This window comes from Poecilia latipinna, unplaced genomic scaffold (genome assembly GCF_001443285.1).
Source record: "Poecilia latipinna isolate Pla-1442-1.1 unplaced genomic scaffold, P_latipinna-1.0 Scaffold2401, whole genome shotgun sequence".
Taxonomy (NCBI): domain Eukaryota; kingdom Metazoa; phylum Chordata; class Actinopteri; order Cyprinodontiformes; family Poeciliidae; genus Poecilia; species Poecilia latipinna.
The window spans coordinates 62,298-76,463 of record NW_015115017.1 but is presented as its reverse complement, the minus strand read 5'-3'; the positions used below and the strand labels follow the sequence as shown (position 1 = coordinate 76,463).

The window sequence follows — 14,166 nt, the reverse complement described above, 5'->3', positions numbered from 1 at the left end:
GGGGGTCGGTTTCGGTGGGCAGTCCTGTTCCGTCCGGGTCAGTCGGGTGTCGGGTTCAGTCGGGTGTCGGGTTCAGTCGGGAGTCGGGTTCAGTCGGGTTCAGCTGGGTTCAGCTGGGTTCAGTCGGGTTCAGTCGGGTTCAGTCGGGTTCAGTTACCTGGAGCATCGGTCTGAGCGAGCCCTGCCAGCTTCTCACTGATGGTTTTGTGCAGAGATCCTGGGATCTGAAACAGGAAGCAGAAAAGACTCACTTCCTGTTTCAGATTCTGACACAGAAATCATTCAGACTGACTGCAAAACAACTTAGTTCAGATTAGATCATTACTACACTGCAAAAACACTAAATCTAACCAATAACGTGACTAGTTCCTCTGCAAATATCTTATTAGGTAAAACAACAAATGTAACTTTTCAGCAACATTTAAGAGCTTTTTTAAAGCCAATTACTCTTGAATATCGATATAAGAACCCCTGGCAAATTATTTCACTAATAATTTAGAGAATGAATCTTAATTTTAATAGCTTCAAATTTCATTCCTGGATGGATTTTCCTTGACAATCCTATCAAGGCTTCTGGTGCTGCTGCACCTTTTCCTACACACTTTTTCCTTCCACTAAACCTTTTATGAATATGCTTGGTCACAGCACTGATCACTATAGCTGACAGGTTTGACAGGATGTGAGGTCACCTTAAAGACTTCCTGTCTGTTGCTGAGCAGGAAGTTGAGCATCAGGTCCTGCTTCTCCTTTGGGAAGCTCCTGCTGTGAAGAATGGCCTTGGAGAACGCCTTCATCACCGCCGCTCTGTTCTCCACCTGCAGACCCACCCAGAGGCTCAGTCAAAGTCTCCCCACAGCGTTTTAAGGGGATCTGACAGTCATCACCTCCTTGTCCAGCTTTGGCGCTCGCGGTTCAGCCGCAGCAGCCATGAAGGTCAGCAGCCTGCGCAGCTCCTCCCGGCAGCCAGGGGGCAGCAGCTTCAGACACAGCTGCAGAGCCTCCAGCGCCTTTCCCAGCTGGCCGTTCTCTGCCAAACACAGGAAGCAGGTTCAGCTGCTGCAGCGCCTCCGGCCTGCGGCTCTGAAGCTTCCTACCCAGCAGCTCAGCCACAGCCGCATACACGGCCGCCATGTTGGGAGGCAGCAGAGGCGGCCGGCTGCCGTAGTGCCTGACCAGAGAGCCGAACAGCAGCAGCTGCCACGGGGCCGGGGGCCGAGCCGGCAGATCGTCGTCACTACCGGGCCCTGCAGAAGACAGACACACAGTTACTGGAGCAATATGGCTATATGGCTGAAGGATTCATTTAGTTACACATTATTCTGATGATTAGAATTGAAAATTTTACTTTCTGCAGATGTTTTATTTAAAGGTGACCCATTATGCTTCATTGATCAATTTAAGATCAGTCTATGGCCTAATCAAAACATGTTCATTAAATATTTGATCTAAAATCAGATTGACAGGAACCAGATCTCAGTCTGATCAGTTCAGCTGCTTTAGGGCTGCTGTCACTTTAAATCCAAACAACCCGCCGCTGGCCACGCCTCCCAATAGACAACCACACTCTCATATGAAATGGCTGCCGCTCTGCTCTGTTGCAGACGGACTGGAGACAGATTGGCGTTCAGACCTCCCCAACCGAACCGGACTCTCTAGGCAGACGGACTGGAGTTGGGTCGAAGCGGCTAAACATGGCTGCTGGAAACACCACCTCTGTGGAACCTGATTGGGGCAGAACTTGCCTCCATCTTGAACGGCGCCCCCGTGTGGTGGTTCTGGGTCACTGCTCTCTGGGGGGAAACAGCGTGGCAGCTCTCTGCTCAGTTCCGCCACCTGCTGGTCAGGCAAGAAGTCCAGACAGTCCAAAGCGCTGGACAGCCAATCGTCTTCCCTGAAACCAGAAACAACTGAAACGCCCAGTGCTCCCAGTACGTCCCAGTACGTCCCACTGGGAGTCCCATCTATTGGTTTTACTGGTCTGACTTACTGGGAGTCCCTGTAGGCCTGGAGGATCCGTCTGTCCAGGCTGTTGCTGATCAGGTCAGGGTTATGGTGAGGCAGCAGGTCAGCTGAGGGGTCAGAGGTGGGGCCCTGGCTGCACTGCAGGACTCTTTCCAGCAGGGGGAGCTCCACCAGGTTGAGCAGCCTGAGCAGCGTCTGCTCCTGCCACACCTCGTTGACCACTGGGAGGCAGAAGCAGACCGGTCAACCACCTCTCAGCCTCTGTTGCCATGCCAACCAACGCTGTCATCTTACAGGACTGAGGCAGAGCTGTGTCCGTCTGGCGCCCCCTGCTGGGACCGCCCACCGGCCCCTCCGACCCGGCGGACCCGGCCGGCTCTTCAGGCCTGGAGGTTAAACGGAGCAGATGGCAAAAAGGCTGTTGCTATGGTAACTGATGCTTTACGTGATAACTTCTTTATTTGCTTTCATGCTGTTGGAAAATTCATAAAAATATAAAGAAATGCGACTTTAACCTGAATACTTCAGGCCTGGGAGATCCACCAGTTTATCATTCAAAGTTTTGGTTGTTAAATATTTAATTTTTGTTTTGGATTTTTTTCCTCTTTGGGTTTCCATAGTTCAGAGTGATGTCATCATCCAGGCCGGCCATCTTGTGAAGTTATGCTTTGATGTAAATTTAATATTTTTTCACATTTAACACTTTAGAATCAAATTATCAAGCAGAACTTTGAAATGACGGACAGAGCTGCTCAGATCCTCATGGCGCCATTAAAGCTTTTTTCCACAATAAAATACGTTGTCTCTTAATTTCATTTTTTCTGATGAAATTGAGTTTTTATTCTGCTAATATTATGACTTTATTCTCATAAATAAAAAGCCTGGCCTGCTGTACGACTCAGAGAAAGAATGATTGAAATAAAAACTCTTTTCAGAAATATTTTCTCACATTAGTAATTTTGTTTTTCAAAAAGAAATCAGATCCGTAAAAAATCTGATTTTCTGTTTATGCCACTCTGAAGTTTTAAGAAATGCTGAGAATACCGAGGAGGAGCGCCAAGGAAGAGCCGCTGGACCAGAGCGGCACAGCGCTCCAGCTCCTCCACGGCGGGACGGCGCCACTCTGTGAACCTGATCCAGACAGAGACCGGTCAGAACCAGAACCAGAACCAGTTTGAAACAGATCCAGTCAAAACAGAACCAGTTTGAAACAGATCCAGTCAAAACAGAACTAGTTTAAAACAGAACTGGTTTAAGTTCAGTTGGTCCCTCACTGCTGAGAACACCTGACCGGTAGAGAGTACTCCCACTGTCCTTGAACGCATCCTGCCTCCCGTCTCTGGTTCCCACGGCCTCAAACGCACCGCTCTGCAGCAGAGCCTGGCACACACACACCACCTGCTCTCTGGACACAGCGCCACCTGCAGGTTGGATCAAACACACAAATTTATGTCTAAAACCCTTCATATAAACAGTAGGTAATTAAGACAAACTTGGTGCAACCAAAGCCACGAGTGCACTGCAAAAAACTAAATCTGACCAAGAATTTTTGTTTAGTTTCTCAAGCTACAATCTTATTTCAGTTAATGAAAATGTTTTCATGCAAATGAAATAATCACTCTTTCTTTCATTAATATTTTGGGTATTGACATAAAAAGCTAGAAAGTTATTTGTAAGTTTGTTTATTTTCGGTGAACTGAAATATTTTACACCGCGTTTTTGCAGTGTAAAATGTGGTGGCCGACAGGTGCAAACGGCAGCAACAGAGAAAAGATGCAAACAAATAAAATGCAGCAAACAAGAGATGAAATCAAAAAAAGACGCAAACAAAAAAAGACTACAACCACAAATGAAATGCAGCAAAGAAAAGATGCAAACAAAAAGTGCTGAAAACGGAAGTGCTCCAGACCACTAGAGGGCGTCGAACAAAAAAACAGCTGTGTCCAAATTTAGGGTCTGCATCCTTTAAAACGGGTGTTCAGAAAAGCAGCAATGGCAGCAAAATGATTTTTGCTGTGTTACACTTAAAATTACACAAAATGATTTTTTACAATGTTTTTAGGCGAGAATGTAGATGCATAGATCTCAAATATATGCTTGGTTAATCAATAAATCACTTAATTGCAATATTGCTCCGACATTTTCGGAAATGTGTGCTCCCGCTGCATTAACACCCAGCTCCCCTCGCCTGCTGTCAGCTTGACTGATTAAAGTTAAGCCTTCAAACATAACAGTTTTATTTGACTGTAATGTCTAACTTCCTTAGATCTGGAGAGTATTTGAAAATGAATAATTTGCTTACATTCCTTGCTATACATGTTTAAACATTTTAGAATCAGACAGATTTATGTTTCACTATGGAACAGCCTTTATTATAGAGGATCAAAACCGATATAATAAGAAATAAAATAATAAATATATAAATAAAAGAATAAATTAATAAATATATATTTTGATAAATAAAAGCATAAATATATTTTTGGAAGACCAAAACTGACATAATAAGAAATAAAATAATAAATAAATATATAAATAAAATATATTTAATTTAATTTATATATTTCAGAAATTTGTTGACAGCCCTAAGTGAACCTCCGAGCGCTGAGGAGGAAGCTGGAGAACGGCTGGCCGAAGTTAGCGCTCATAAATCGGATCAACCTTGAGCTAAACGCCGCTTACTCGGCGGATATTGGAATATCCAACTCACAACTAACGTCACTGCAGTCGGTAACAATAAAGCCACTGGGATAAAGTCTGTTTTGGTCTGTGGCCTGTAAAGATGGCGCCGAGCGACTGGACCTAAACGCCCCACAACGTCTGACGCAGTGACGTTGGTCCCAAAGCTCCACTGGCCAATAGCAGACATGGAAGGCGGCTCTCCTCATTAACATAACGATGCAGCAGAAATACAGCGAGCAGAAAAGGGAGAAGCAAAAAAAGACAAAGCAAAATATCTATTTTTCTTGACAAAAACGTTTAGGGGAAATGATAAAGAAAATATATACATTACTTGACGGAAACTCGTGTAAGGAAAAGGAAAAATTAAATATATATTTATGCTTTTATTTATTCCTTTATTTATATATTTATTATTTTATTTCTTATTATGTCAGTTTTGGTCTTCCAAAAATATATTTATGCTTTTATTTATCAAAATATACATTTATTCATTTATTCTTTTATTTATATATTTATTATTTTATTTCTTATTATGTCGGTTTTGGTCGTCCACACTTTATTACAAAAGGTGAAGAATGATACAGAAATAGAGTAAAAAAAACAAACTTCGCGTCCATTTATTCTCCTTCGCCGCTCTGTGCTTCACGTTGTCACGGCTGCTAAGCAACATAACACCGAGATGGAGGAAGCTAGCCGGAGACTGGGCAGCTTCTAGCCGGAGACTAGGCGGCAGCAGCTAGCCGGAGACTAGGCCCATATGAACTGGCCCATATGAACCCATATGAACCCATATGAACCCATATGGGTTCATATGGGTTGCCATATGGGTTGCCATATGGGTTGCCACCCTAAATTAAATACATTTAATTTAGGGTGGCAACCCTAAATTAAATATATATTATTGTGAAAACAAGTAACTTCATAGTGAAATTGTGTGTTTTTGATATTACAATGACATAGAAATTATTACTAAAAAATAAATAAATTCAACGCCATTGAGGGGGCCTCTCATTGGCCCTAGGGGCCTAAACGTCTGCTTATGCCTTGGGCCGGCCCTGCTGTTGCTGTGCGTTTGCACATGTTGGCCACCGTAGTAAAAAGTGAAACAGCCCTTTGCTTCTGAGGATTGGAACTTTCTGATAGTCACTGCACACCAGCCAGATGTAAAACGTGGAGCGGACTCACCCTGCAGGCAGTTAGCGTTAGCGGCGTGCTGCAGCAGGACGTCCACGGCCTCGGAGCCGACGAAGCAGTCGCTGTGGGCCTTGAACTGGACCAGTCGGCGCTTCACCCTCACCTTTGACCTCAGGTGGGCGATGAGGTCGCTCCAGATGGAGGATACCTGCGCTGTTTTCACTCCAGAGACACAGAAACACAGGATATTTTTTTTCCCGGGATTTTTTAGTGCAAATATATAAAACTAACAAGTAACTTTTCAGAAAGATAGGAGCTTGTTTTCAGTAAGTCTGTGTTGTTGATTTAAAACGTTCTAGTTCCAGATTGTTTTCCTTATAACACATTGTTTTCCCTCCACTGAACTTTCCCCTCTGATACCCAGAACTGTTGACTGTGACTGAAGTCAGCCATCTTCCCCATGGTTGTATCAGCTGTTATATTTCTGTGTTTACACTTTTTTTCATTACTTTATGTAAATCAAAAGTTTCTAAGAATCACTTAAACACTTAAAAATATTACTTTTTAATGACTTTTTTTTCCCAATAAATTAACTTTTTGTGGCCGTTGCAGGTAAACGAGCTGCACCTCTAACTGCAGGATCAGAAAAACAACTTATTGTTAAGAGAATGGGGAAAAACTCAGGTTTAGGCTTAAAGCAGAAACAGAGAATGCGTTGACAATGATCAAATCAAGCACTTTGAAACATTCTCTAAATTAAATCAAGTTTCCCTTCATTTTCTCATTAACTAGGCCAGAAAACGCAGCTCAGGCCTCCTGCTGCTGCCAGCAGAGAGTCTAAAAGCGACTTTTCCTGAACTCACCTGGAGGAGAAAAAGCCCGCAGCTTCTCTGGCAGCTTCAGGGCCGCAGCTCGCTCTCTGATGGAGGCCATGTTTCCCTCTGGAAGCCGCTGACTGCGGGACCTGCGGGGGAAACCGCACAGACACGCTGGATATCAAACACAATGAAAAACTCCAAGGTGCTGTTTGATTCTTGACCTGTAGGTGGCAGCAGTCACCGATCAGGATCAGACTTTTCTTTCCGGTTTGAAGGGTTCATAAAACATCTCGCGTTACCTTAATTTACTGTAGGACATATGAGTCACAATACATAAAATAATTATTTCACTTTTTACTCTTTACGACAACTATTTTATCATTTATTGTTACTTCTTTTTAGCAATAATAGTTGGTGCACTTTCTTAGATTTTTATTTTAGCTTCTACTTATTTATTTAATTAGTTTTATCGATTGTAATTGCTGTTTTGCTGTAATCTACAGATGAAAAGGGGATTATAAATAAAATGCATTTATTATTATTGTTGTTATTATTATTATCATTATTATGCAAATGGGATCTAATTTTAGTTTTATATCCATGCTTATTGCTTCTGAAGGTGTTTTTGTTAGTAATTTAATTGCTTAAAGCAGGGGTGTCAAACTCCAGTCCTCTGCTGTCCTGCAGTTTTTAGATGTGCCACAGGTACAAAACACTGGAATGAAACGGCTTAATTACCTCCTTGTGTAGATCAGCTCCCCAGAGCCTTGCTAATGACCTAATTATTCTATTCAGGTGGTGCAGCAGAGGAACATCTAAAAGCTGCAGGACAGCGGCCCTCCAGGACTGGAGTTTGACACCTGTGGCAAAAATCTGTTAGCATAGACAAATGTGACCAGAGTAAGTATTTTTGTTCCAGTCTTCATATTCTTCCCTGGATGTGGATCAGTCACTCTGCTGCCTTGCAGCTGGAAGGTCCTGGGTTTAAATCAGCCTGACGTCTCTGAAAAGGTTTAAAAATCATTTCACACATCTATCTTGAATGTTTAACTGAATATTATTTAAAGATCTAAGTTAAAATTAATATATTTGTTATTTATTGAGCTGTTTATTTGTATTTATGTAATTCAGATAGTCTAATTTCGGTTTCTGTGTTGAAATATTTCTCTTCATATGTGACAGTGGTGTAGTTGGTAGAGCTGTTGCCTTGCAGCAGAAGGTTTTGGGTTCGACTCCCGGCCCTGGTCTTTCTGCATTGAGTTTGGATGTTCTCTCTGTGCATGGTGGGCTCTCTCCAGCTTCCTCCCAGTCCAAAAAGATGACTGTCAGGTTAATTGGTCTATATAAATTCTTCGCGTGTGTGTGTGTGTGTGTGTGTGTGTGTGCTGCCCTGCGATGAACTGGTGACCTGTCCAGGGTGATCCCGCCCGTTGACCTCTGGAGAGGCACCAGCACCCTTCGTGACCCCGATGGATGATGTAGTGACACAGTTCACCCACCCGGTGGCAGTGTTTCACAGCGTGATAACAGACATCCAGATGAAACAAACAGAACAGCAACAATGAATCCCTCACTAAGCTCCGGATAGACTGAGGGCTGATCTGAAGAAACAGATGACCTGATAGGTTCCTGCCTCAGTCTCGCACCTTCAGGGCTTTTAACATGTAACTTTATCTAATAATTAAACTATCATTTTACCAGGTAAGGGTTGGAGGAGCAGTTCGCCTTGGTGCCACCAATCTGTTTTCTCTCTAGTTTTCCGCTTCAGGAGGAGCATCACCACCTTCTTCCTGGTGTTTGGTCTCCTTCTCCTGTCGGACTCTTGGTTTCCATGGAAACCGCACCACTGTTTGGCGGCTGCTGATCCTGTGACTCAGCAGTTCATTCACACAAACCCGAGCCCGCGCCGCGTGCCTGTCACCATGGCAACCAGCGTAGCGATGAGGCGGTGACTCAGCTTGTTGCCGGGTGAATCAGAAATACACAACCAACCTGGATGTTTAGGACCTCAGGGTCACGTTACCATGGTTATACACACACACACACACACACACACACACACACACATATATAACAGCTACAATAAAGGTTTAGATGTAGCATAACAAAGCAAATGAGTCAAACACTTTTCAAATTTTATCTAATTTACAAGATTGATGATTGAAATGTTTCATAAAGTTGGATATTTGATTTGACTGAAAAACATTTTAGTGACTATCAATGGGAAAGAGTGAATTATTCATCATCCACCTGAGAAAGTTTTATCAAAATGTGAACAGATCATGAAGACTATAAAAATATTTTAATTTATTATTTCACTAAACCCAAACATAGATTTCTGCACAAGACTAAAAATGCTTCCAAATAAAATGTGAGGCTACTGGAAACTAAACTGCAGGTATACGGAGGGCCAAAAAGGACACATTTCCATTTTTATTAATACCTTAACTTTCCTGATCCTCCGTGGCTCCGCCCCCTGGACCGCGGGCTTTGAGACGCAAAACAAACAATCCGCCACCTTGCACCGCAGACAGGAAGTCTCAAGGCTTTCAAAGTAAATGTACCACTTTTTTATTTTATTAGTTGTGAAGCTAATGTATAACTCATAATCCTAGGGGTATCACACAAAAACAGGACAGAATTTTCCTGATGTCTCACACTGTACTTTACAATACACTAAGTTATCTTACATCTTATATAAAGCCCTGTCTGGCTGGGGATGCAGTGAAGTGGCCAAACGTTTTTCTGCAGTGGAAGTTTCTACAGTGTTTCTTCAATTCAAACACTGATTGGCTAGTTTTATCTGCGCTGCTTTTCTTTCGTAATTTTCAGAGTTATATTTGTGGGTCGTCAATTTTATGTCAGTTGTTTGTGGTTAGCTGTAGGCTTTTATTTTGAAACCCCGCAGGGGATGTGGTGCTTGTAAACGCGAGTGCCTTGACGGGGTCTCCGGGAGAATCTCATTCAGTTCAGGTTAGGACTCCTGTTAGGGCAGCGAGAGGGACGCGGCTGCTTCTGTCGACCAAAATTCGCTGGAAAATAAATTATCCCGCTGCTCTTCTGGATACAAACACAGTCGGCAGTAAAGAGTCCCGCCGGATCGCAGAGAGGCTCCCGGACCGGTGAATCCGGTCGCAGTGATTGATCCGGATCGAACCGTGCGTTTGGACGCGTCAACGTGAGTGCGTGTTCCGTTCGGACTCGTGCACAGTCACAGGTTGCTAGCGGAGTTTACGCTAACCGAGGCTAGCAGAGTTAGCAGGCAGCGGGGCTTGAGAGCCGCTTCTCCCGGTTTCTGGGACTGCTACTCGCCAGGGTTAACCGTAGAAACCCGGTCAGACTTTCCCGGAGAGTGCTGGAGTCTCTAGCCAGGATGTGTTGTTGTTCCGGGCGTTTATCCAGCTGGCCGCCCGGTAGCATCGGATGAGTGCAGCCCAACGGCAGAGTTGGTGTTTTTTCCTCCGTTTGTTTAAAAGCTGGACTTTGGCTCCTGAGTTGCAACCCAGTCACCTCTGCTGGATAAAAAACAGCTATCTGACTCTTTTGGAGCGGGATTAAAAACGCCTTTTTCTGTTTGCTTGCTTTTACTGTAAGAGGTAGAAGAAAAGTTTAGTGTTTGGAGGATTTTTCCGAAGCGTGTGGAAAAATGGATGCGGGTATAGAGAAGGAATGCAGCGCCTTGGGAGGGCTTTTCCAGCTCATCATGAGCGACATGAAGGTAATTATGCTTTTAACTCTTCATCCCCCACGAAAACGGAACATATTTACCTCTGTTCACGACGGCAGTGCAACTTTTTTTTCTGTGGTGTTTAGTTATCGATCATTCTGATGATTAATCTGATAATAATTTACATTCTGCAGATTTTCCATTTAACTGCTGAAGTTTTTATGCAATAGTAGAAATACATTAAAATATACAAATAAACTACTCATTTAAAAAAGAAAATAAACATTTTATTGCCTAAACTGCAACACCAGCATTACTTTAGTGAATTAACTGGAGCAAAATGTTCATCTAAAAAGTCATCCAGTACCGCTGTTTCCTGACCCAGCCTCCATCATTCTGCAGCCTTGATTATAGTTGATGATTATAGTTTTGTCAATCTTTTTTGCTGAAACATGATGATCAGAATCAGTTTGAAGCAATGCTGCCATCATTCAGTGAGTCATTACACCACTGACGGCAGAAACACCTGAACCAGGTAAAACCAGAGGATGGATCCGACTGGTTAAAGACTTGGTTACTGGGGTGCTGTGGTGGCGCAGGGGCAAAGCACAACCAACGTGTTGAGGTCTTAGTCCTCATGGCGGTGGTCACAGGTTCGACTCCCAGCCTGGCGACATTTGCTGCATGTCTTCCCCTCTCTCATTACCCTGTTTCCTGTCAAACTACTTTCAAATAAAGGCCACAAGAGCCAACAAAACTTAAAAAAAAAAAAAAGAACTTGGTTACTGACTGTCCAGGTTTGGACTGGAAAAGAGCCATCAGAGAGGCTGGATTGGGGATTTATCAGCCGTTTGGTACCGAGTTGAGACAACTGGTCAGTCAGTCAAACAGTCGTTCAGTCAGATGTTCATGTTGGAAGCCGTGACCCGTTTGGCTGCTTCCTCCAGGTTGTGAAATATCGGGTTTTCAGTTGAATCTGAACGTTTCTTCCTCCTACGGATGAGTTGGACTAACTGGAGCGAGTCGGTTCGGATCCAACAAACTCAGAACCAGAATCGCTCTGACTCACTCCCCTTCTGATCAGCCTCTCCAAGTTTTTACATGATCACTTAAGTTCTTGCAAATCAATAGATTGCCACATTTAATTAGGCTAAATAGTTATTAATTTATTGCAAATTTTCCAGAAAGTTGGTCCAAAATGTTGGGCTAAAGTGATGATATATTCCTAAATATAAACGGGTTACATTAAATTGATTATTGGTGTTTTAATGACTGACTTCCTGTTTCAGAGCGTTCCTGGACCTGGTCCCATTTAGGGGAGGTTCTGGTTCCAGTAGCTCTGCTGGTCTGTTTGGTGGTTCTGATCCTCTTATTTGTCACGCAAAGATAGTTTCCAGATTGTTCCCAACTCGTCTGATTTGTTGAGTTTGTGAGCAAACCACACGCGATGATTCAATCAGAACGAATACCAGAACATTGTGTAAGAGAGGATCCTCTGATGATTCAGTCCGGCTGAAATATGAGCATGACTTCAGGTCCGGGTCGTTCCTCTGAACAGCTGCTGCAGTGTCTGTGTTGGGAGGAAGACGAGTGAAAGCCTAGCGATGAGGAGTTGCAGCAGCCTGTCGTGTTCTCGCCCTCTGCTTCAACACTTTGTGTGCAACATGATGAAACCTGCAAACACAGCAGTGAGTCATCTGTGATAACCAGGAAGAGACCGGCTTCAGTGGATGCTGTGGTATCACATCCTGGTTCTGGTTCTGACCAGCAGAACTTCCTGCATCAGCCTCTCCTAAGCAGCTTCTGCTGAGGAGGGAGCTAACTGAGCAGCTGGCTGACCCAACTCTGTGGGCCGGCCTGGCGCTGCGCTCTGAAGGCCTCTGCAGCGAGTACATCCTTTTAAAATTAAACTAAGCTTTAATTTCTAAAGATTGCTTAATGCTGGAACTGGACAACATTGTAAATATCCAGAATAAATAAACAAAACTGCAATAATTAAAGTGAATTATACTACTTTGATCTGGGAGCTGAATGTTTGCAGCATTTTTCAAAAATGTCGGTTTTTCAACGATATTAAACAAATGCCACGATCAAACAGAGAAAGGACACTGGTACCGGGCTGCTCGTCATCCGCCGCGCTGTTACAAGCGTAGTGTGCATGAAGTCAGTGTAGCTTAGCGTAGCACCGAATGTCAGCCATGATGAGGAACGGCGGGCAGGACTTCCTTCAGAGGTCCGCTCACCCTGTGGGCCGCACCAATATTATACTTTCATATCTTCTCCTTCAGCCTTCCTCTGGGCTGCAAAGACACTGAGTTTAATCTGATTTATGAGGTCATCCTGGAAACAACTGTGGCTAATCTGGGTACTCTCTCGTTACTCTCTGGGTACTCTCTGGGTATTGTTGGCATGGTTAAAGCTGTGCTAGGCTAAAAGAGTTGAAGCTTCTGCATAAAGCAGAATGAATGTGAAGTAAAGCAGCCCAGACATTTACAACACAAACTACACCAGTAAAAACTCAAAACATTTTTTTTTTCATGTCAAAACTCAGTTTGAGAACAGGAGGAGCAAATACAGAAAACCCTGGGAGAATCAATCCTGTGTTCATGACGTACTGAATGCTGAGTTCTCACCCTCAGCAGTTTGAGGTTGTCGATTCTAAAATGCAGAGTTTTGTCCTTGGGGGTAGATTTGTATTTTTCTTAGATTCAGAAATGCTTCATGTGTTTTCATCAGACTTATGGCTGCAGACGGAAAAAGTTGTTTTTGCATTATTCATCCCTATTGAGTTTAGGAGTGTTTTTATACTGGAAACCAAAACTGCTACTAGATCCAGCGAGTACCGACAAGTACCCAGCGAGTACAAGCGAGTACCCAGACTCATGGAGGGATTCAGACCCAGAACCATCCTAAGCCAACGCAGCAGTTTCTAACGGCAACCCGTCCGCCCTGCCTCATTAAAACACCAAGAAAAACGTTCAGGTACGAAATATCAGAACTATTGATCAGGCCCGATCTGTCACAAGGTATGAAAACTGATCTATTGATCAGTGATTCAAGTTAAGCTGCTGATTTAATGTTTTTCTCCCTCGGAAGAGGAACAAAGGCTTTGAATTGGCAATATGCGTGGTGTGTGTGTGTGTGTGTGTTCCAGCTCAGGTTGTGTGTGTTCTCTAGTCCATATGTAATTAAGTGTGGGTGTGACGTTAAGTACAGGCCGTTTGGCTGTGACACACAGCAGACACACCCTGCGTCTGCAGGTCGTGATGTGCCGAGCGGCGCTGACTCACTGTACTGATATGATATTTCATATTTCCTCATAGCGCTGCCGACTCCTTACAGGGAAACGGGCCGCAGGTGAGCGTGGGAGGACCACAGTTCAGTTTTCTGTAGAAACTAGCAGAGAAACACTGGGAGGATTTCACCTAGTACAAGGTTAAAGGTTAGACGATGACGGATACGAGGTTGGTCTGGCAGCTGGGTGACTTAGTAAAGTCCTGATGCTTCTCACTGAGGCGACACACACAAAGCAGGCCTACACTCAGTTATCTTACTTTACTTCTGTGTTGTCGTTTAGTCCACTGACACGTATCCGTCACACTGCAGCTCCGCTTGAACAGCAGCTACAGCGATGAAGCTGCAGAGCCACATGAAGCCGGTTCCTCAGTGGACCTTCAGCAGCTGCAGGACATTCAGGCCCAGAGGACGAAAGTCTCCGACCAGAGAAACTCATCCAGGATTTAGTGGCTCTGATTCCTGCAGCAGGTCAGACTGAGACCAGAAGCTGCAGCTGGAGATCTGACTAGAACCAGGAGGGTAGAGACACCAGCTGGTTCTACACCACCCGGTTCTACACCACCTGGTTCTACACCTCCTGGTTCTACACCACCCGGTTCTACACCTCCT

The 14,166-nt window shown here is 44.0% G+C and overlaps 2 protein-coding genes across 7 annotated transcripts in view; one reads left to right on the top strand and one right to left on the bottom strand.

Annotated features, from left to right (window-relative positions):
* Nucleotides 1-6,816, bottom strand: part of LOC106937656 (DEP domain-containing protein 7-like) — a 16,418-nt gene extending 9,602 nt beyond the window's left edge. The window contains exons 1-11 of the mRNA XM_015019278.1: nt 6,639-6,816; nt 5,827-5,997; nt 3,254-3,383; nt 3,007-3,093; nt 2,257-2,348; nt 1,988-2,183; nt 1,743-1,891; nt 1,095-1,244; nt 885-1,027; nt 690-815; nt 158-224 (exon numbers count right to left, since the gene is read on the bottom strand). Of these exons, the coding sequence (XP_014874764.1) occupies nt 158-224; nt 690-815; nt 885-1,027; nt 1,095-1,244; nt 1,743-1,891; nt 1,988-2,183; nt 2,257-2,348; nt 3,007-3,093; nt 3,254-3,383; nt 5,827-5,997; nt 6,639-6,708 (1,381 nt within the window). The 5' untranslated portion in view covers nt 6,709-6,816. The remainder of the gene's footprint in view (nt 1-157; nt 225-689; nt 816-884; nt 1,028-1,094; nt 1,245-1,742; nt 1,892-1,987; nt 2,184-2,256; nt 2,349-3,006; nt 3,094-3,253; nt 3,384-5,826; nt 5,998-6,638) is intronic.
* Nucleotides 6,817-9,515: 2,699 nt separating this feature from the next.
* The window catches only part of mtss1 (MTSS I-BAR domain containing 1), a 43,839-nt gene continuing 39,188 nt past the window's right edge, over nt 9,516-14,166 (top strand). For 3 of the 6 annotated variants that reach the window (XM_015019281.1, XM_015019283.1, XM_015019280.1), the window contains exon 1: nt 9,516-10,311. In XM_015019281.1, the coding sequence (XP_014874767.1) occupies nt 10,240-10,311 (72 nt within the window). In that variant the 5' untranslated portion in view covers nt 9,516-10,239. The remainder of the gene's footprint in view (nt 10,312-14,166) is intronic. The other 3 variants (XM_015019284.1, XM_015019282.1, XM_015019285.1) reach the window with 2 other exon arrangements.